Source organism: Gambusia affinis, linkage group LG07 (assembly GCF_019740435.1).
Source record: "Gambusia affinis linkage group LG07, SWU_Gaff_1.0, whole genome shotgun sequence".
NCBI classification, from domain to species: Eukaryota; Metazoa; Chordata; class Actinopteri; order Cyprinodontiformes; family Poeciliidae; genus Gambusia; species Gambusia affinis.
Window position 1 is genome coordinate 27,271,041 of NC_057874.1, and position 23,641 is coordinate 27,294,681.

The 23,641-nt window shown below is 36.2% G+C and overlaps 1 protein-coding gene across 1 annotated transcript in view; it reads right to left on the reverse strand.

Moving 5' to 3' along the window:
- The window catches only part of asic1b (acid-sensing (proton-gated) ion channel 1b), a 189,829-nt gene that overhangs the window by 161,260 nt on the left and 4,928 nt on the right, over positions 1 to 23,641 (reverse strand). The window contains exon 2 of the mRNA XM_044121670.1: positions 13,401 to 13,596. Within this exon, the coding sequence (XP_043977605.1) occupies positions 13,401 to 13,596 (196 nt within the window). The remainder of the gene's footprint in view (positions 1 to 13,400; positions 13,597 to 23,641) is intronic.

Here is a 23,641-nt window from a genome sequence, read left to right on the forward strand (position 1 = left end):
ATTTTCAGTTTCATTTCAGACAACTTAACTTCCTGAGATTTTCTCCGATAATGAGACTCTGCCAAACCCTTATGCTATCCACCTGTGTCTCTGTCTTTCTTTGTTTGTCTATTTTTACCTCACTGTCTGCAGCTTTTCCTTGCCAGTTTGTCTTCGTCCTTTCTATCAAGCATTCAAGCCTTTGTCCCAACTTCCTTTTCCATCATGATTTCTTGGACGTGCCTCTGTCTCATTTTGGATCCCTCTGCTTGGACAAGGTTTTTTGTACTCACCTTGGACTGTGTTAAAGAATTACAGATTTCATGCAACTGTGCTGACCTTTTGCAGAGGAGATCAAATTGTGTTCACATGAAAGTGGTAGTTGGTTCAATTAAAATTAAGGATTTAGGAAAAATTTGACCTTATTTTGTCCTTTTGACTCAAGATTTAGCTCAAGCAATGACTCAGCTCATCTTTAAGATTCAGATTCAGCTCTTTATTCATGTCCTAATGGGCAATTGATTTTACAGCAGGTCAACGAAAACAACAAAAGCAACAACACTCCAACAAATGGTTAGAAATATAACAGTTTGAGTGTTATGTTTGAAAAGTATTACAGAAGTATACTGAATGATTTAGAGAGCTTCAATTTTTCATATGGGAAAAGATGCACCAAAGTTATTAGCTTACTTTACCACATCCCACAATGCAACACAAACCTGCCAACAGGAAGGCGTTTGGATCCAGATTGCAGTGTTCATCTGGTAGCTGATTTGGATTGCAGTCAGATCACGTTCACACCATAAACGAAGCGCTCTAGAGTTGGTCTGGGAAACAGTTTGGAGGAGACTGTCATCAGAAGGATTCGGTCAGCACCCTTTCATCGGTGTCCTGTTCACATCCATAAAAACGAGCCCCGCCAAGGGATGAAATGAACTAGTTTGTGGTCTGAACAAGTGTGATAATAGCTCAAGTTGATTCTTTTCAGCCTTATCTAAAATCTTCTTTAGACAAGGCTGAGATAAAATGTATCCTGGGGGAGATATAACTGAACAGGAAAGTTCAACTAAGCAGATACTCAAACATCAGCGAGGGATGGGGATGGGGGATGGGCAGCATGCTGACACACAAGACTCCTCAAATCCCTCAAAACAGAAAATATGCTGTGAGGCCTCAACAGAGTGAAACTTTTCACAGCATACTGAGCTCTACTTGTTTACCTTTTACTCACACCAACACAGGGGGTCAAACACTGGATAGCGGCGTAAGTCAAACCCCAGAGTGGCTCGAATGCAGTGCTTCTGTTTGGAAAAAGTGAAAAAAATACTCTATCTGGTCATGAAGACTGCAACGCAACCTTCCTCCTCCTCCCATAAACAATCATCCCTGTACTTATGTACCCAGCCGTTTTGCTCCTTCAGTAAGCAGAAGCATAAAGTTGGTGACAGATTAATTGTATACTAGCTGTATTTTAAGCTTGGGTTCATCTCTGCTGTCAGCTTCCAGCCACTGATTTGTAACCTGGCCTTGGCAAAGTTGCTGTAGCTGTCAGTCTGCCATTACGACAAAAATACTTTCCAATATTAAAAGAAGTGCTGCAGCAGCTACAGTAACTGCAACACATAGACATATTTCCCCATAAATAACAAATGCAGCGCTGAAATTATTACATGTTTATTTATGCACATGCAGCACAGTAATGCAAACACAATCAAAGGCAGAAAAAAAGGCAGGAGCAGCTGAGCTGCACCAGATTACTAAATTACAAACTGGCAACTTTTCAGACTCAAAAGAGAGAGCCACATTTAAAAAAGCATGACCTTTGCTTTTCAGAGATTTAACTAACAAAGTTGCTTGTCAGCACAACCAGAGCTCTTAAAGTTGGATATTAAATCTGGAATTTTACTGATTACTGCACGGCCCGTTTGTGTGCACAAGCCTGAGATAAGTACATAACCAGCCTCCCACACACACACTCACACACGTTTTAAATCCTGAATGGAGATATAAATTAGATGGACTGAGTGAATGTGCTGCCTGCTCCTTTCTGTGGTCTCCACATGGCAATCTAGGCTGCTGTGAATTGTGGACTCAGCAATATTTAAGGGAGGTCTGATGCTTTCCAATTTTTTTCCAATAGCACCTGTGGTGAATAAATAAATAAATAACAATGACATTTTAATCATAAGTAAACACGGAGATAATCAGGATTTTTTTTTTAGGTAATGGCTGATGTTTATTTTCAGCAAAAACGAAAACAGAATTAAATATGGAGCACCAGATCAATAAAATCACGCGCACAACTTTTGGATCGGTAACATGATGTTTTGATTCAGATAATCGGACATAATGGCATCAATTTTGGCAAAGGCCTGATAGAGTCATTCATTTTCTTCAGATGTTTTGGATCAGGGCTTCATCTAAAACCTGCAGGACAGTAAATCTCCAGAAGGAGTAAAGAATGTATTTATACAATATAAAAAGTCAGAAAATTGTATGTTTGTAACATTTTAAATGTTAAATCAAAGACCTCACTCAAAGTAGAAGTATCAGGCATCCGCTTCTGTGTTATGGTCCAAACTCATCTTTAAATAATGCATCATTTGCTGCACTTTGATAGTTGGAATCTGAAACTTGATTTGCTATTATTAGCCAATTCTCATCAGCAATTTTACAGTCCACTGAAGTTCAGAACTAACAACGCTCGATAAGTACTTTGTTCAATAATTTATATTCTAACAAAATGTCCTCCTTGCCATTCTTTATGTTAATTTTTCCCTCATTAAAATTCAGTTTCCATCCAGACTAATGGCCTTCAGCCTTTCAAAAGATGAAATGGTAAACGTTGATGAAAAGTATTCCCTGTAATCAACAGTTCTGAATATTATCTTCTCAAATAATAAATAAAAGAAAGAAGGTATAGGCCGGCATTGACGCCAAGGGTTTTAGAAATTGTAGGTGTCATTAATATGCATCATAATTTTCACTGTCTTGCACTGTTAACTAAGTTAATGCAAGGCATGAATTCTGCCAAATTACCTGTGAGGGGAATCAGTACCAGCTGTCTGTGGCCAAACGGCGCTAGTTTTTATTCCAGTAGCATGTTCTGAGAAAGTCAAATCTTCTACTGGTGCATATTTATTCTGTGACAAAAGTAACTTGCATTTTCTTCAAATCACTGCTATACCAATTATTTTCACCACAAGAAATTTCTACAAACTACTTTTACTTCTTAATTTATGCTGTACTTTTGAAATTCTCATGGTGTTGATTAGTCGTCCAGAACTTCCCCATTTTCCTGCTGTATAAATATACTGTAGTCTCTTCAAAATGAGAAAAACAAGAGAGCATGCCTTTCAAGAAAGGCAGAGGAGGGCTATAAGGAAATTGCTCATATGAGCGATAAGAAGAATCAACAAGTTTAAAAGAACTGAAGCAATGACAAAGGAAGATGAGGAAGTTTTTTGTTTTACTGTTAAATCCTCTGGAGCTCAGAGAACTGCAACAAACAGCCATATTACTGTCACCAAGACTTCATCACTTTTTATGTCAAGGCTTTGATATTCATCTTTAATACAAAATCATAAAGCACAGTCAGAAATGCTTTACTTTCTTACAGTCACTTATTCTTTATATCACAGTATAACCAGTATCTACTCAGAATATCGATCCTTTTTGATGCTTTATGATAGAAAATCCATTTTCTTGTGCTGTTTTATCGTGCGATGATATTTTAAAAATTTGAAAAAGTACAATTTAAAAACAAGAAAAATATCTTTAACATAAAACATCTTCATAATTTTTTGTGAATCTACTCACCTCTATTTGTTTACCATTATGAGTTTAATCAACGAAAAGCGATGTCAGTCTAAAACGTAACTCTGCAAAGCAGCAATATCTGATATTTAATCAAAGTTTCACGATCTGGTGTCGACATCTAAAACATTTGAGTCAACGTCTCCAATCGAGCTCTGATAATAGAACAAGTCTGAGTTTACAAAAAATGTTTCAAAATAAAGTTTTGCTCAGAACAACTGCAACACATTGTGTGAGAAGTTTGAAATGACAAAGCCTGTCATGATCAATTTTGATGGATAATAAACCCTCAAAGATCAACAAACTCCTAATGAACATTTAACACTGGAACTGGAAAACATTTTAAATATCCAAAATAAATAAACAAAACAACAGGAACGGCAAATAAAATTAATTATGACGTTTCTGTAAACTAAATTGTTCTTCCAAAAAAGTTGAGACCAAAATACCAGACAAAAGACTTTATTCATCCAGTTTTTGGTAGAAAGACAAAGAAAAGAAAGAAATTATCAATTGTGCAAATAGAAATTATTAAGCTAGTTTTAGTTTAGAACAAGTTTAGAAACAAAATCTCATGTCCATAACTATTTAAATAGTTATGGACATGGCAGATTTATGTAAATACCCAAGAAACGGATATTCTATAATGTTATAATAGATAAATATTTATTTATTCAATAATACATAAACAAATAAATAGCTATTGGATTTCTTTACCCTTAAGTTCACCTGCACTAGTCCTTCATCTGTTAAGTAAGTCTGAAAAATATCTAAAAAGATTTTATTTAAAAAAAAAAACAAACTATAAAACTCGGATCCCAACATTTCGAAAGCTGAACATTTTAAGATTAACTGCAAAACCTTGAACAACACGCACAACAACCAGTGGCTGCTCTGTTGCCTGCAGGCATTGGTGCTGGTACAGACGAAAGCAAGGACACACAGAGGTTGTGTGTGCCTTGAGTGACAAGCCTCTGTTCTCATCAGAAAAAAATCTAAAGCATCTTTTATTAATTCAGATGAAAACGCTGCTGAGTGACTGAATCGCTGACTAACTGGGGCAGATACAACATGTGGATTCTGCTGTTGCAGCGACATCAAAAAACAAATCATCACAAGACTTCTGAGCCGGGAAACCACAGATGTACTTCACAAAGAGAACAATAGGATTTATCAGCAGTGGAAGACTTTGTTCTGTGCTGTTTATAGATGCTTCATCACTTTCTATTGTTAGATTTTCTTCAGTTTATGTGAACTGTTTTCATTTAATACAGGGCTCCTTAAGTTCATTCATTTTAACCAGAAAACTTCATGGTCACTGTTTCAGACTCTGGAAAACCAATTAACTCTATTTCTGTAACTAAAGTGTCTTGTTTCTTTTAAAAAATGTTAAATTAATCTTAATATTTGACATATTTGGAAGTAAGAAAAAAATATCTGTAGAAGAATACAGTTTTTTTTTTCTAATCACAAACAACAATTTCTAATTTGTTTCCATACATCGAAACATCAATACCTAAAATGAGAGAGAGAGGAATGAAAGGCTGGGTGTTTTTTATGATAGGACATCTACCAGGCAGGAAGACAATGGAAAAAATAATTAAGACATGCCTGGCGAGGTAAAAACCCATCAGAACACAGTGCAGCTCCATCTTCCTTTTTTCACACTTTTTCTCTCCAGACACAGAAGTGCAAGATGACAGCTGTACCCTGTCATCCGCAGGATGAAGAAACATCTTTTTGACCCGTCTGTCATTCATCCCCTCCGGTCTTAAATTCAATAATACAGTTAGGACAAAAGCTATATCATAAAATCAGAGGGAACAGCATGGACTCCTATGGCAACCATCATCCATCAGCAGATGTAATCATCAGAGTCAAATTCAAATGCCAAAACCATTAATCACATTTTTCTTCAATTAATTAAAATGTGGTAGAGAAGAATGAAATTTTCCGATACCATTGTACCCTGGCAGACTATTAAGCTTCTAAAACAACGACTAAATTTCAAACATGATGGAGAGAGGACAAAGAGAAGGGGAAAAAGTGTTATTCACTAATATGACTGGGTGGTAATTAGCTGCCTAATAAAGCAGGCTGCCACCTGTCAGTACCGTATGAATAACAACTCAAACTATCTGCAGGATTTCACGTTCGCTGTTTGTGCACCGGCGTGGAGAATACCCAGATCTGTTCACCGGGACGGCCGAGTCCTGCTTCACATTCTGCTGCTGAGCTGGAATTCTTCAGGCCCGTCCGCTGCATGTCTCACATCGACATTCAGCGTGGCCAAACCAACCACAGGAAGACAGCTGGAAATGAGCCTCAGTCTGGCACAGATCACCACCACAGGCAGCCGAAGTCCTAAAGCCTTCTACATGCACACCTGGTCCAGCACACCTGAACCAACTGGCTTAATTCCCGGGCCGGCGTGTCATCCGCCTGGTACCGAACCACTCATCTGATTCAAACATGTTGGTGAAATGAGCTCTTTAGGACTGGATGTAACAATAATATTGATAACAAATCATTTTGACAAAACTGAAATAATCTGATCTTAAACTGGTACTTAATTCAATGTAAAGTAGTGTGCTGCTTTGATGTTTAATTATTTTAGGCCTCCACAATATCAGAAAATATGTGGACGTGATATTGCTGCTGAATATTTGCAATGTGGGATAAGAATAACAAAAATTTTCCTAGATCTTCCCACCAGTGTCCACAACCCACTCTGAGTTTTGGCATCTACAATATTGGGCTTATTCTGGCAACTTCTGCAAAGCGCTTAAATCATTTTTGAATATCAACTAGGATTGTTTTTTGTTTTTTTCCAGACACCACACACTTTCTGAAATGTTTTTTCTGGTTTCAATTAGAAATACTTGAGTTTTGAGAAACAGAATTCATCCTTATATCAGGGTGTAAAATATGAGCGTCACAGCTGAGTAACTTATTGATTAATAAAAATACAAGAAACAACAAAAAATGGGTTAAAAAAAGATCAGCAAATCTCCTGGCCCTGGAGAATCAATTCAGTCAAGATGCATCAAGGACAAACTGCTAATCTTCTCTAACAGCATAAGCAGTCATTCTGCCTGCATATTATTTGTTTTCCAGAGAGGTAAACAGATTTTGAGATTAAGAATTTTTTCTACAACCATATTCTCTCATAGGCCATAAAATTCAGCAAACAATACCCTAAACTATTCACATACGCAATCATGGATATTTAAAACCAAGAACAGCCCAAAACAAAGAGGTAACAATCAGTAGCTGTGTTTCTATTACAAATATGCACAAAACTTTAACATTCCACTAATGGAAAAAAAATATGCAACTGTGTTGAAGACGGCAGGTTTTCCTGTCGTCTTCTTCCAGTTGATGTTCATGTGACTCAAATAAGAAATACAGTTGAAACCGCATGTGAATAATTTTGTTCAAGAGATGAAACATTAAAAAACCTTCAGCGCCATCATCAGGTTTTCCTGACGTTCATGTGACTCATGATGAAAAAAAAGGTGTTTCCATTAGTTTTGCAAAATAAACAAAATTTGATATGACCAAAAAAATACCTCCACCTGGTGCCAAATCTTTTTATGGAAGTACAAGTGTTTTCTAAATTAGCACGCATCGATTCAGTAAATTTATTTTAGAAATTTCAAAATTCACAATTGCACAGTCAATGGAACTGTGGCTAATGTTTGTGTTTGATGTTTCCTGTTCAGTGTGTGTGTGTTTTTGCATGTTAAGCCCAGGGTTTAAAGGTCACCAGTTTGAATCCTGGCCGGAGCTTTTCTGTGTGGACTCTCCTGTTCTCTCCGTGTCTGAGTGGGTTTCTCTCTGCAGGGGTTTCCACCCACTGTCCACACTCACATGCTTAAAGGTTAACTACTGATTCTAAACTGACCTCAGGTGTGAGAGTGAGCATGCATGGTTGTTAACACAAACTGCTTGTACAGTTCAGTGAATCGTTTTTTCCATCACTCTCGCCTTCTGCGTGCCTTCCCCCACAAACACACACCAGGCCGGGTTACACGGATTAAACCGCTTCTTAGATCCATTCATGCTTAGAATTTTGCTTTCATCTTCGTTTCACCCTTTGTCCCTGAACCCTTTTCAACCCCACACACACATCACCAGCCTCTCTTAAATAAATAAAGAAATGGCCGTCGTTTTGTAATTAAAAGTATGACCATGGGGTCAGATGGGTTGCATTGTTTATGCAGGGGATGTGCGTTTTCCAAATCCCTCTGACAGATAATTGTCGCCTGTTATCATTACTTTCCTCTCTGCAGGGACGGAGGCTCCAGGCACTTCACCCATGGCCACATTTTATGGTGTGTGTTTTTATAGCCCAGTTTGTAACTTTAATAGCATAATATTAATATTTTTTTTAGAGTCATTACTGTTTGAATTGTGACACATATTCCAGTTTCACATTTAAATGACAAATGAGCAAACAGTGGTGAAGTTGAGAAAGAGAGCACAAGCACGCCTGGGGAAAATATCAAAATTAAAATATGTCTTGAAATGAGTAATTACAAAATCTTTTTACCTAATAAGTAGATTTTTGTCCCTAGATAAGAACAAAAGAAAAATTAGTGTCAGGGAAAGCCAGCAGTCTTGTTACCCTAAAAGAGAAATTGTTTTCTTTTTTTGTTTTCATTAGAAATTCATTCATTACTCAGCAACAACCTAATAGATCCATGTCTTTGAGTTCTACAGTAATAGCAAATTGATTGAATTATCCTCAGGAGGGAAAAGGGTGGGAATTAGCCAGCCAGCCAAAAAAAGAACAGCAGAATCATCAGCTTTAAGCTGATGGATGAGACCAGAATAGAAATAAATAAGGAAGAGTTGAACAAAGGGGAAATCTGTCAGAAACAGTTGATGATTAAACGGATTTATGGCAAGTTTCAGGGATTTATAAATGACTGCTCGCTTACAAAGATTCTGAGACAAACAGGTTATCGCATCCCAGTGAGCTGATTTAAATTATGCATCAATAATAAACTTAGAAAGTACAAGAAAAAAACCTTTTGCAGCTCAAAATAAAACAATCAAAACAACTCAGCCAGGAAAACACTCCCTGCCTCTAAATGATGAACTTCTAAACTAAAACCAACGAAAAGCAAAACAAATTTTCAAATTTCATGTCTAAATTCTCCAAGATAAAACAAGTCCTGCATAAAGCCAACATATTGCTTTAGATAGTTTGTGAACTTCAATCCGAGAGCAGGATTTCTCTACTGATCCCATCTCTTTACTGTACAAAGAGAGAAATCTGAATATCAATGGAGAAATGAAAAAAGTCAGGCGTTTACTGGAAGGGATAAACATTTCAAGTCAAGAAATTAATTTAACAAGATCTCCACATTCTGATTTATGTGCACAAACACACAATGTTTGTACCTTGAAGAACAACACACATCATTTATACAGCAGCAGTTCCCTGAAATCAACCATTGAAGATTTTACAGGAAGCTTTTCTGTACAGACATCTATACTGAAAGTGATTGCTTCTCAACTCAAAGAAGACTAAATGTAGGATAATAATGTCTCATGATGAGGAAGGTGTCTATCACAAATGATAGTATAAGCCTGATTATTTTATTTTTTTTATTTAATGCTAATGTTGGCCATTTTTTAAAAACCTAAACTGGGTAATATTTATGTCAAGATCAGCCAGAAAAAGTCGCACCATCTTTTCTTTTCTTTTCTTTTTTTGCCGCAGTATGCATCTTCCCTTTTGAAAAGACTCAGTGTACCATTCTGCACTTCACCTATTCAGGCTCTGAGACTCAATGTTGCACCTTGTACTAACCTTTATGATGGATTTCTTTAGGTCAAAAGAGAAAAATGTGCATGTTCCTGATTACTGTAACAACTCTCAGTGCTCAGAATTGGCAGAGAATTTGGTAAAACTGCATCTTTTTTTTGTAGAAAATGGTATTCGTATAAATATAATAACATAAGAAGACCCAGATAACCTGAAAAAGTTACAAAAGTGACAAAAAAGCAAAATAAATTTTAATTTATGTTTGTTTTTGTAGAAAAGCATTTTTAAAAAGTTAGCACAGAACAGTTTTCTTCTGTTCAGTTTTAAAATAAGTAGTGACATCAGTAAGAATGACTGTAAGCTGTGATTATAGTCTTCATCTTCATCTTCATCTTCAAATCTCTCAAGGTCGCAGCTTTTGTCCTGTCTGGCACTTCTACAGATGGAGAAGGACAAATGACGCCAATAACAAAAAAGAAACCTTTGTTGCTTGTAGTAAAAATAATACAGCTGCAGCTACATGCATATATCAAACTGATTGATGGATTATAATGTGGATTATAATTATAAGGGATTATGAAACTGTCAAAGACTTCTGTATGTTTTCTAATCTGTTCAGTGCAGCCAAACATCACTGCAACCCATTTTTAAAAATTATTTTCTCTACCTTGATTTGTTAGTGGACAAGCAGACATTTTGGGAAGTAAATAAGTGGAAAGGAGAGACGTGCCACGCTGCATTGTGTAGGGAAAACTAGAAGACAGCTGGAGAAGGGAGATACACAGGAGCTCTGTGGTCTTTGGGAGGTTAAATGAGCACAAAGCTGGGTGTCCACCGATAGTACTTTTTTGTTGCTGCTGTTGTGGCAGCTGTTATTTTGTGCCTTTGTGTCTCTTTGGAGCACTTGACCATTATGTTCAGTTACATCCCAAGTCTTTGTTGTTACCTAGGCTTCAGTCTCTGTATATCTGCTCTTCTTCCTCTACTCCTTTCTCTCATGGTCATCTGTCTTTTTCTTGGACTCCCTGCTAGCACCCACAGGGTGAGCCTCACAAAGTTATAGTTTTCGCTGCAGATTGAGGTCTGTCGCTGTTGCCTTTGAGTGTTTAAAGTGGAAAAACACTTACAGGAATATTATCTGCAGCAGGCTCCCCAGGGCTCAAGATTGTACAACTGACTTTGTGACAGTTCACAGGTCACTCACGTAGAAATAAAGCCATAGACACTGAAATGATGATACGTTTTGATCACACGCCTTTCTATGTTTTATGTAGCTTATTGTTGTTCAGTTTTGTTCCTCTGACTGATAATTGTCCTTTATGTTTTGTACATGCTAATCCAAGTATATTTGTAGGTATATTATTTTTTTCATTTATTTATAATGACCCTTATCCCCTTATCCTCCATGGTATGCTTTGACCTTTGGTTGGCATTTTTTTGAGGTTTAGACACAAACGCCTCTGCCGCAGCAGCGCTGCTGGTTTTGGTTTAATAAATAATGAGTCCTTCTGTTTCCCATCCACCGAACTGTAAACATATACCTACAGTCTTCTGTGCAACTTTGACTCTGTGTTAGCATGTTAGCATCAACTTCTGTTGTTGTTGAGACTGTAAAATGAAATGAATTAAAGTTTATTAAGCTTACAAGTTTATCTTACATTTAAACACCCAGCCACATATGGTGATACAGTACTCATGGTATGTTTACGATGCAGTGAATATAAAAGCAAATATCATCTAAAATCAAAGCTTTTTGGTATTTTGTCAAGTTAAATCAACTTTATTCCCATTTTCTGCTTCTGATGAAGCAGCATAATGTATCGATGTCCGTTAGCAAAACACATGAGAACAGGTTTGTTCTCATAGAGGCCGAGAACAAACCTGCAGAAGCTCCACACAGTGAGAATCAGGGTTGCTGTTATCATTTCTTTTTGTCACACTTTCTATCACACTGGAGATTCTTTCCACACCATTAGTTACTTTCTGCTGAGCTGTTCACCATTTCCTCCACTGCACTAATACAGTACAGCCATATTATGCACCATCTGCCATAAACACAACTACCTAGACTTAATGTGGACACATCAGCAGATTAGAGGAGCCAAATGATGTGGGTATTGCTGCACTACATGCTTTTATAGGAATGGGGGTTGGGGGATCATGAGATGTTTCACCCTTAAGAAACTATGAAGGGCACAGAGGGATAGATTTCCAAAAATATATTACTTTGATTTATATTTCTCATAAGACGCAGAAATGGTAAGACATCAGTCATCTTCACTAAAAATCTGTTTGAGCATTTGTTCAAAACACATCCATGTAAATGTGAAAACAAACGTGCTGCAGAAATATTTACCATGGCTTCTGCTTCTATAGCCATAATAATGAAAACCAAAAACATTTAAAGAGAAGTATTTAACATGTCAACACAATGTCAACAATGTAGACAGGACAAATATATCTGGACAGTTTGATGAAATCTTCAGTTTTCCAGTGAAATAATGATGAGTTTTAATGTTTTATTTACACTCAGTATTTTTCACTTGATGTTAAAACGCCTCTTGCTTATTTCTAGAGGACTCTGAGGGACGCTCATGTTACCGACCTGCTTCTAATCAAACTAAACACCGTATCAGTGAAACATTACACCACGTTTTGTTTTGACATTACACATCTCTGCCTTTTAGATCAAAAACTGTTTCACAAAGATGAAAAACTAATAAAGAGTCACCCAAAGGAGTTCAATCAAGGCTGTATTTTCAAAAGTTTAATTTTACTTAAACTTCGCTGAGATGATTTTCTGCTGTGACTTAGTGGTATTAAAAAAAAATCTCCACTAAATGATGTAGACTGGTTGAGGAAATTGAAATCATCTATTCAACACATTTTTAAAGATGTCATTAATGACATGCCACAAATGTGAAAAGAAATATCAGCCTCCTTCAATAGTCTGTTGCACATAATTTAAAGTCTAATAGAGAATCAATGCACTTATCAGTCCTGCATCAATAGCAATAAGCAGCTCTTGTCCAACAAGCCCTATGAGGCATTTTATTACAACTGCTGAGCAACGACAGAAGAAAATGACTAAATTTCTGTAAACAAAACCAAACAGAGCCGAAGCAAAACGTCACAGTTTTTACTGAAGATTAGACAATTTTAATAAAACACATTATGATGTTTTTCAGCTCTTCTGAAGGAGTTGGATAACTTTTAATTAACTGCTGCAAATACACATGACATAAGAGACTGTTGCATATTGAGTGTTGTGTCTTTCCGTTAGTCACACCCTTGTTGTTAAAAGTCGAGCAAACATTTTTTAAACCTAGCATTTTATGTCATTAAAATGTTTTTCTATATGCAAGAAAAAGTAAGAATTGTTCCACAAAGCTCACATCATAAATTCAAAAATAACATAAAAACACCAAACATGCTCATAAAACCACTCTGCTGACTGCAAAAATATTCAATCTTACCAAGTATTTATCAATAGTTTCTAATACAAATATCTTAGTAACTTTTCAGCAACACAGGAGCTTGTTTTAAGTCAATAATACCTTAATATTATTTAAAGCATTATATTAGAAAGCACATATTAGAAAGAATACTAATTCCACTGGCATATTATTTCACTTTTAACACGACATTTTTCACATGTTATAAGTGAAATAATCTGCCAGTGAAACCAGTAATTTTTTAATCAAAATTCAGGATTAATTGATTCTAAACAAGCACCACTGTCTTGCTGAAAGACGTTTGCACTAGAAAATAATCAGAAATCTTTGGTAATATTTTGTGCTTTTGCAGTGTAAGTATTAAGACTTACCACTTTGAAGTGTTCGGCGCTGCACTCCGTCCCTCTGTAGGAGCAAGACAGCAGCATTTCCTTTATATCGTGGCCCGTTCGCTCGTAGAATTCACGCATATTGAAGGGTCTGGGCCTGTAGTCGGCAAAGTCCGTCTTCTCCTTCAAGACCTTCAGGACACTTTCCTCAACCAGATGTGGGTCCCGAATTTCATACCTGGACAGAGAGGCACTCAACTTAATACATAAAACAAGACATTCAAAAGAACTTTTTAATCTAAAACAGTCCTTCTTCTAATCATTTAGAAAAGTAAGGGAAACAATAGTGTTAATATAACTAGTTTAAAATAAAAAGGCAAGAAAGCTTCAAACACTATGTAATTTTAGCCCCTCCTTTTCAAATGTCTTCTACAAAGTTAAACAATTAAAGTGTCGCTTTGTGTTAGTTGTTTTATTCAAAAGATATTTCTGAACACACGGAAGAGGAAGTTCTGAGTTTCATCTTTAAAGTGCAAAAATAAAATGGTGCATCAGTGAAATTTGCATACAGACAGAAACTTATGCAGAAAAATATGCATGACTAAGATCGAGTAAACATAGAGAAGAACGGTCATCGATGAAAGACAACATGAACTGCAGAAATCTTGCACAAATAAAACTTGCAATTTCCCTCACAGAGGTCTGTAAGCGAGGTTGTTTAAAAAAAAGACAATTATAAAATCCCTTAGTTCTTATTAAGAAAGGCAGTACAGATTTTCAGAAAAGAATACTAATAAAATAGAATATTTCACATATATAGAGATGTTAAAAGTCCTCCATAGGAAAGTAGTGGAGAAAAAGATTTAGTGGTTAATAATCAACTACAAAGATAATGTCTGGGAAATGTGCCATTCATTCTGTCCAGTTAGCTTTTTATAACTTTGCAGTTTTGCTGATGTTTTTCCCAACTTCTTCCACAGAAACATTCCCTCTGCCTCAGGATACCAACCAGGCGTGAAGTTTCACCTCCACTGGGGACATTTTGAAACCACTTTTCAAAATGTGGTTTGTGATTTAAAGTTATTTTCTATATTCTAGTGAGTCCATTGTAACACAATGTGGATCATCGAGTCAATTAATTTATATTTACTGATATTTGATTGTTATTTCAGTCATATTTCATACTCATTTAGTTTAAAATATGATATAATTGTATTTAAAAATGCATGGGATTAAAGCATTTTTATTAATCGTAATGGAGGATTTATGAAAACACTTAACTAAAAAAGAACAGCAAACTGGTGGTTTTCGGTAAAGAGGCCTGAAATGGTTTGTTTGGGATTTTTGGGTAAGAAATATGGTGATGAACCGGCAAAGGACTGAAGTGAGAAGAGGTCAGAATAAACATCTGCTAAAGATAAAGTAAAGTTTACATGACCATCAAAACAGAGGATAGATTCATCTGGTTAAATATGTTGAATCTGAGTCATAAGATAATCAGAATGTTTAAAAATCTTAACTCAATTGGAATCCATGCTTTTCTTTAGAAGCAGCATTATTTTATATTGCATTACAACAAGGTATTTTAGCTTCCTAACCTGTTTTTCATCTTTAATAATTTTAGATATGCTTTGTGAAAAAGTTTGCAATTAACTTGGAGTCACATTCCACAGAAAAATTCCTTGTATAGGTGAATCTGCAAATAGGCTGGGGTCCACTGTACACTTAGCTCCAGCACTGCACTGCAGCAATTCACACCCCTCCCCATTCAGCTCCTTCAGACTAGCCAGCAGCAATTAGCAGAACTACACCTGCTGGGCTCATTATACAAGCTGCTTATCAGTGCAACACTAGTAAAAACATTGTTAAAGAGTAAATAGAGGCACAACGTTATGATGACTTCCTGAAGGCGGAGTCCCCTAATATCAAGATGTTAAATTACAAAGTCAAATTTCTTTTAAGACACATTTTATATATATAGCAACTGAAGATAACATAGTTAGTTGATTATGCTATAAAATGTCACTATCTGCCTGGTAAACACTAATACTGCCCCTTTAAATAAAACTTTGTGTTACAAAACTCAGTTCATTTCTTTTGTTCAGGCTCAGTTTATTGTCCATAAACCACATGACTAAGAATGACTAATGAATAAGTTGGTCTAAACACTTTGGGAACCATTTATAATATTCCTCAGTTAGGAAACTAGCATCATTCACAGAAACAAATGCACCTCAATTAAGCAGAATGGGCCTCTGATGACCTCTCAGGAGCAATGACCCATCAGTAGAACAAGCACCCAAATTATGAAGAGCTCATTTTAAGCTCTGTGGAAAAGAACAAGTGAAGCACACAGACTGAGGAACATGGAAAATGACTTGTGCATTTTTTTTAGGAAATAACTGATAATTATTAATTTATTCATTGAATGAAAAATGTAACGTGATCAGTGGCAGTCATCCCATTAAACAGTTCATGTATCATGCTATTGTGATCATTTTGGATTGCTCAATATACATTTACACACATCAATAACTCTTTTTCTAAAACCAAAGAATTCAAAATTATAGGCTAAAATAAGAGAAAGTTTAAACCCTTTGGCTCCAACAATAAATCTGTCCAAAGGTTTGTTGATGCTGAAACTTAGCTTATTTATTTTTTACATGGGCAGAATTTCAAATCATTATTAGTGGAAAAACTAAATGGGATTTTTTTCAAATTTCACAAGGTCAGTCTGTCTGGGCTTAAAAAAGAGATGAAAGAAAATTAGAGAGCACTGCCTTAATATTAAAGCACAGATCAATTTCGTTTCATTTCCCAACTCTCTTGTTGGGAGCACCTTCATATGTTCCACAGTGGACACGGCGGGCTTGCATACGCGCTTCAGACTCAGAATATGAATGTCACGCGGAGTGTGGTGTAATTTGAAAGGGGGGTAATTTTCTTTTTCTATGTTTGCAACTGAACAGAGATTTAGGTCAGTCATGCTTCATGCTGGATGAAGTTAATATGAGTGAGAACACAGCGGCTGGCGTTACAGTCGAAGTGAATGCCACACAGTAAGTCATATTGAGAAACACCCACAGTTTGATATATTGTCACTCCAACAGATTAAAATGTGTTTTTGTGCAGACCAGGCATGGCAAACCAGACGTGGACATTGGACAAATCCATTTGATTTGTCATTTTCTGTTTGCTTCAACATCCAGATAAATTACAGGGTGACAACTTTCAAGAAGAAACATAAAATCATGTCAATTAAATTTGGCTTTGAGTTATAAAACAGAAGGGAGATTAAATCTGTTCCCAGATATCAACATGTTTCTGTTTGAAATGGAACAAAAGCAAAGACCTCGTTAAGATGCTCACTGAAGCTGTTGAGATTGTGTCATTATCTGCAATGAACCCAGTCCTGTACCAACATGGGGTGAAAGAAACCATTACTCTAAAAGCATTAGAAAAAGCCAGATTACACTCAACCCACTCATGGAAAAATACCTAAATTATTGGAAACATATCCAGAGTCTGACTAAATAAAAAAATTAAGAGCTAGGCCACAATGGCCATTGTTGCATATAGAGGAAAACAGGAGCATGTACTGTGAATTACATGGTGGCAGCACCTTGATGGGCCTTTGGGAACATTATATTGAAGATTATATATGAAAATATTGTAGCAACAACTCAAGACATCAGAAGGGAGTTAAAACTTGGTCGCAATTTTTCCTAATAAACAAAGAGACAGAGAATATAGCAGATTTAAGAATGAAGTCAATGTTTTGGAGTGGCCATCACAAAACCAGCAGCTTAGCCAATTAGAAAACTGGTGACTGCCAGGAATTTTTCAAGAGATTTGTCAGAAAAAGTGGGCAAACCTGCAGTCCACCAGTTTGAAGGAAGGACAACCAAAAGATATGACCCAATTTAAAGAGTTTAAGAGATTTTTTTTTATAATTTATAATAATCATATGAACTTCTGAATAACAATAAAAAAAATGTTCTAGCAATTAAGTGCAAATAGTCATCCACTAATCATTCAAATTCAAAGTCACTTTCCCTGAACGTCCAACCGTCTCCAGTAATAATGAGGGAGGCACACAATGTAAATCTACCAACCTAAAACTCTGGGTTTACTTTACTTATAAGAGTTAGGGAGACGTAGAGGATGTGCACAGGCTCCTTGAATATCGATCATTTTTACCAATATCTCATTTATCTTAAACTAAATAAAAATAAAACATTGCGTTCTACGATTTCTGGCAATAGAGTCAGCTCCGTTTAATAAATAAAGCAGACAGGCTATCTAGACTTCAGGACTTTAGTTGACAGTAAATGTTAAGTGGTATTTTACTTTTATTCGTTTTAGTTCTAAAACCTCTCAGGTCGCAAAAGTTGATTGATTTGGAATTTTGCTGTTTTGTAGCGAGTCTGAATTGACCGATAATTTCTAGAGTTTGAATCCTACAGGAAGCTGAGAGCAAGTTTCCTCTGCTAATTTCTCACCTTAAAAAAAGCCATGACCATAAAACCTTATTATTTGAGGATGTTTGTCCTAACCTGAGCAGTTTTTTCCCAGTATAAGTTCAGCAGAAAGCGTAATTAAACTCTTTTATTTGCCTTTCATGTCTAAACAACCAGTATTCACTAATCATCTGATTCTATTTTTGTTACATTTTTAATAGATCGCATCTTTAATTTTGAACTTGTCTACATGTCATCACTTGTCCTGTTTCTGCTCTAATCTTAACATGTTTTACTGTATTAAATGTTATAATCAAGAAACATGAACATAAACAGATATAAGAATGAATCAGAAAACTACATTGCAGCAAGATAATGTCTTTCATTTAAAAACATTAAAATTAAAACATGTAATTAATGCTTGAATTGACCTAATCAGTGGTACTCCAAAAGATCCGTCACACAAATCACATAAACTCAGTAAAAAAGACATAAAATCACAGGCCAGAACTCGGGCTTACATTATGACTACATCACTACGCTGTCACAATTTAATAAGAAGCTACAGCTTGTTGTGGTATATTACGAACTTAATTGAATTGTATCCAGAGCTCCTGTCTTATAAGCAACACAAAGCTGCCAGGAGAGCACTTAAGAAGCTCTGCTCACATCCCCGAGTCAGGAGGCTTTAGCTGAAGCGCATACAATCACAATAATACGGCTAGATTTTTAATATTGCCCTGCCACCGCTCCCTAAAGCAATCACTGCAAACTCTCCGTGTATGGGTGGGAGAGACAAAATTGGATTATGGGCCACAAGCACTTTAATTTTCTTGTGGGAACTAAAAGGAATGAAGGCACATCTGCAAAACTTTTGCCACCTTATGGGTGAGTCCAAACAGCTACTGCTTTTCTGAGCATCACAAAAACTAAATTCAGTTCTTACAGTAAGACAGAGGAAATGAGCATTACTGTTTATTTAACACCAGAATCTGAAAGATGAACAATCTGAAACGGTTCTCCTGTTGTTGCTAATTGTCCCAGTGCACTAACAAGGCCTGCCTGGCTGTGTATTAGTGATTCTGCGCCTGGCTCTGACACAGCTACTATCCTCATCTGAACAAGGTCATACAAATGCAAACTAGGGCCACCATGAAGAGCAGCAAGCCAAAACAAGCTTCTGTCATATTAATGAGCAATTACACAAACCGCCAATCCAAAACACAGCAGAAACATGCGACTCATTTCATGCAGAGTCTCATTTGATGTCATTACTGTTTGCTTTTGATGTCTGCCCTCACTTTCCCCAATCACTTGTCCACAAATACACTAATAAAAAAAACTAGAAATGCAAATGCAGCAATGTTTAAAAAGCAAGAATCATCTTTCTCTGAATTTATTTTCAAGCAGTGCTTTCAAATTCAGACACTAACCCTGTAAGACAGATTCATGCTGAAATAGATCATTTAAAAAGCCACCTAGCAGTTAAATATTGTGGCTTTGGACTCTTAGCTCATGTGAATCGGGGGAAAGGTTTGCAAGCTCAGGAAACATGTTGGAGCCATGCTCCGTGGTAAGCAGAAGACCCGCCTCTGTGACTTCCATGAGCTGATGGAGCACATCTCACCGGCAACAGCGACTCCAAAATGACCTTTTTCTTAATTATCTTATAATTGCCTTTGCAACATAATCAAAATAAAACTGAGCAATTTACTTGCAATGTTCTGCACTGTCAGGTGTGACTTCAACCTGCAAATATGCGATGGAAAACAGATTGATTTTTTTCCCCCACACACACACACCTTTTCTTGCAACAGACAGCGCAAAGGTGGAGTAGGTTTAATCTGTAGTGGCTCAGTTTTAAACTTGATGTTGTCTTTAGCAGTGTGGCAGCGGTGGAACCTGCCAGATAATGAACACAAACCCATCACTACGTAATGTCTGACCTGTTGTGTCCATTCAACCTCCCACCTGAGAAGTTCAAATTTTCAGAGGAAAAGATTTCAGAAGCATCTGCATTTGTAGGGCAAAAAAGTTGTTTTATTCTTACATTTTTCTTTCCCAATAAAAACAAAAACTGTAATGAGAAAATTTTGAGCCACAAAACCTTGAAAAAAATGCTCTAATAATGTTCTGTCAGGATTTTTGCAACATTTTGATATTTTTGTGATAAATTCTGACTATATTAAAATTAAAATCATTATTCTTTAGGCATTTTGCTGGACCTACTTTCCCTGTAAGGACTGGAGATTAAATTTCCCCATCTGCCATTGAACCCACCAGTAACAGAAGCCAAGAAAACTACAGTTCTCAAAAAATAATAGAGTGATGAAGTGGTCAAGATGTAAAGTAAAACATTACAGAAATGATTCAACTTGAACCCAAAGATTTATGGCGCTGGTGTGTAATGGAGAAAATATTGACCGAGTATGACTCATGTATTACCTGACCCAGTTGGCTATTGGGCTGAAGAAAGTTTGTATTTGTAGTACAGGATTTTAATAAAGTCAGACCATTTCTAAAATAATTAAGTTTTATTGGGATTTATGAAATACACAAATAGTGATGGATTAGATAAAATACAAAACTACCAACTGTTTTTAGAAGCTAGAAGAAAAATTGTGGCTAAAAGAAAGTCATAAACAGTTTAGGTACTTTTTATGGGAGTAGACACAAAATGCTATGTAAAGCTATAAAAAAAAAAAAAGAAAAAAAAGAAAGCCATTCATCACATTAAACACAACACCTCTGAGAAACATGTTGGTGGCAGAATCATGTGGGGATTTTTTTTTCTCCTGAACCCAAAGATTCAGAAGAGAGAAGCTGGAGCTAATTACAGAAGCCCTGGAGAGTTTCAGACTTTTTACTTCCATACTTGAATATAATTTTCTGAAGAAAGAAATGTGTGATCTTTGGGAATCTAGAAATGGTACCAAGGGATCAAGGAAAGTTGCTAAGGCCAAAAAATGTCTGTACTTGATGATTTCTTGTGATTTTTTTCATGCTGTCACCCAATGAAGCAGTAGACATCAGGCCTGTAACTCAGAACTTTACAAAGCAATGACATCATCTTCTGGTCTTCAAAGGCATCGTAATCTCACTGCAAGTCAAATTTGGATTTGGAAGAAAGTGATGCAGATTCCTTAAATATTTTCCCTCTAATTCTTCTGGCATTTAGCAAATTTAAATAATTGTGGTAACCCTAACCGACATACTGTATGTTTATTCAATGTTTGATTTAATGCCAGACAATGAAAAAAGATGTTTTTCTATACCGGGTATATAAATATCTGCTATCAGATGTTTTGCAGGTAGTTCAATGGAAAAATTGTTGATCTCCATTGCATAAAAGACCTGCAGCTGCACTCACAGGCAAAAGTGATTTTAGAAAGGATTTAGAAACTTAAACTAATTTTAACTTCTGGCTGTCCACAATTATGTCTTTGTGTAGTTATACTGCAGAACCCAAACAAATCTGAAATGAATGTTTCAGTTTTGATGTGACAAAATATAAAAGGGACATAAAAACTAAAAAGTTTTAATTTTTAATTTACAGCACAGCTTTGTACATTTAGTTGAGCATGAAACTTTGATTTTCTACCTGTTTGTAGTTTAAGCTCTGTGTGCTGTTATGATGCACAGTGGAGGATGATTGCTCTCTGGAGTCAATATTGACAGTTTCTTTATACAATGATCTTTAAATACATTTTCCAAGTAAAAGACTAGAGGGGAACCAAGTGCATCATCAAATACTACAAAGTTTACTGTTTGCAAGAAAGAAAAAATAGCTATATATTGATATATATCAGAGGCATTCTGTACCAAAGCAAAAGTTAAACTTATATTAAGACCACAGAAAATGATGCACTGGTAGAAAAAAAAAAGGCATACGTCTCTTTTAAAGTTTAGAAAATCAATGATTTAGTAACAATACGGTGAGTAGGGAGAGGAATACATCATGGAAACTATTCTTTCCTTTTTAAGATTCAGCAATGAGAGCCTCAGATGAAATCACAAATCAGTCCAGTAACCCTAAATCTCAGAAATGACATTTGGCAAATATCACAGGTCTGAATGTCTGCAGTAGAGCCAAAACTGGAGCGTCTGGTGAGTAAGTTTGGCATAGCAAACCAAAACCAAAACTGTAGCTGCGTTTCAGGGGTTTTATAAAGCTGTTGTAACACAAACCATTAAAAATACTCTATTAAAGTTAAGGGAATTGCCTCCTCATTCAGGTATTCTTCCTCCCATTGGTGGAGCCATAGAGGAAAAAATGACTAATTTCATGAAATATCCCTCCTATGTGTGGTTGTAACATTTTTTGTACTACTGTTGGACATACTTTGCAAATGCACCATTTTAAACTACATTTAAGTCAAGTCAGTTATTTATTCTGTCATATCACTTTTTACCTTTTTCTGATTATGGGAAGAGAAAAATGCTCATTTTCAGTATCAAATAGCAGCAAAGTTTTAGTCTGAGACATTCTTAAACACTGAAATATTTTAATTTGTAAATTTGGACAAAGCTTAAGGATACTTCTTGTTTTTTATTATGTTTCAAACTGCACACATGTTGGAGCAACCTGGTCAAAATTATTGAATACAGACACATTATGGCCCAGTGGACTCAGCTTTCCACTTCCAGCATTCGCACTTTATGACTCAATGTGTTTTGAACATGGGTCCTGGTATATCTACGACTCATTCTACTTTTAACTGGAAAGCGAATATACCCGCCTACAAAGAGTTTTTTAAAGAAAAATCTCTCATGCCTTACTTCTCTGAGTAGCAAAAAATTTAAATAGAAGTCCCCTCAAAGCCAACAGAACAGAGAGGGCAAGAAACAATGGGAGATGGGAGAGTGTTAATCAGAGGGACAACTCTGTAGCTTAACAAACAGCACTAATTACGCCGGGATAAAGACGTGTTCATCACACAGCTTATGAGACACAAGTTAATTGCCTCAGCTTGTAGTCCCCTCCCTCCATCTAGAGTCAGCTCATCAAAGTCACTCGGAGCAAATGCAACTACATTTACTTTCCCTCAGCCTCCTGTTTTTTTCTTTTTTGCCTTTTTAGTTTTGATTTTTCCTTGGTCTTTCACCAGTTTCTCTGTCTGAGACATAATAGGTGTAACAGCCTGATATTTTATTAGAACTGCTGGTAAAAACACAAAAACATGTTATATAGTATACAAGTATTGATTTTTAAATCACACACTTGAGTCTGAAGCAGTTGTGCTACAGACTCAAGAAAGAGGGAAATGTTACTTTCCAGAATAGCTGGAATATACATGCATGTACAGAGGTCATAGAAAAACAATAGTCAGAGTGAAAACAGGGAATTAGATATACGTCAGCCAAACATGTACGGGATGCAGAGAGGTACTCTGTGCATTAGGCTGCTGAGCTTAGTGGATCAATATGCTAAAAATAAATGGAGTGATGTGTTCAAGGTGGGATTAAGATGTGTCAGGTTTCCACATACATTTTATTTTTGCTTTAATGAAATATTAATTTTTGTGAGCTTTCTGACAAGTGAATTTCCCCTGCTCCAGAACAAAGTAAAATGTCTCCATCAGTATTCTTCTAGGGATTGTGACCAGAATAAGAGGGGTGGCACTGAAAACAAAAAGTGAATATATTCAAACTCAACACTTTCAACATGAGACAGCGAGCTTGTCAAGGCTGCTACGATACTATATGATCAAAGCACGTCAGGGTGCAACAAGTGAAGAGGGAAGAGATGGCAGCTGTGAGTAACGCACATCTCTCCACACTGTCAACAGGAGACGTTCAAGTCAACTGGAGTCATTAATCTAA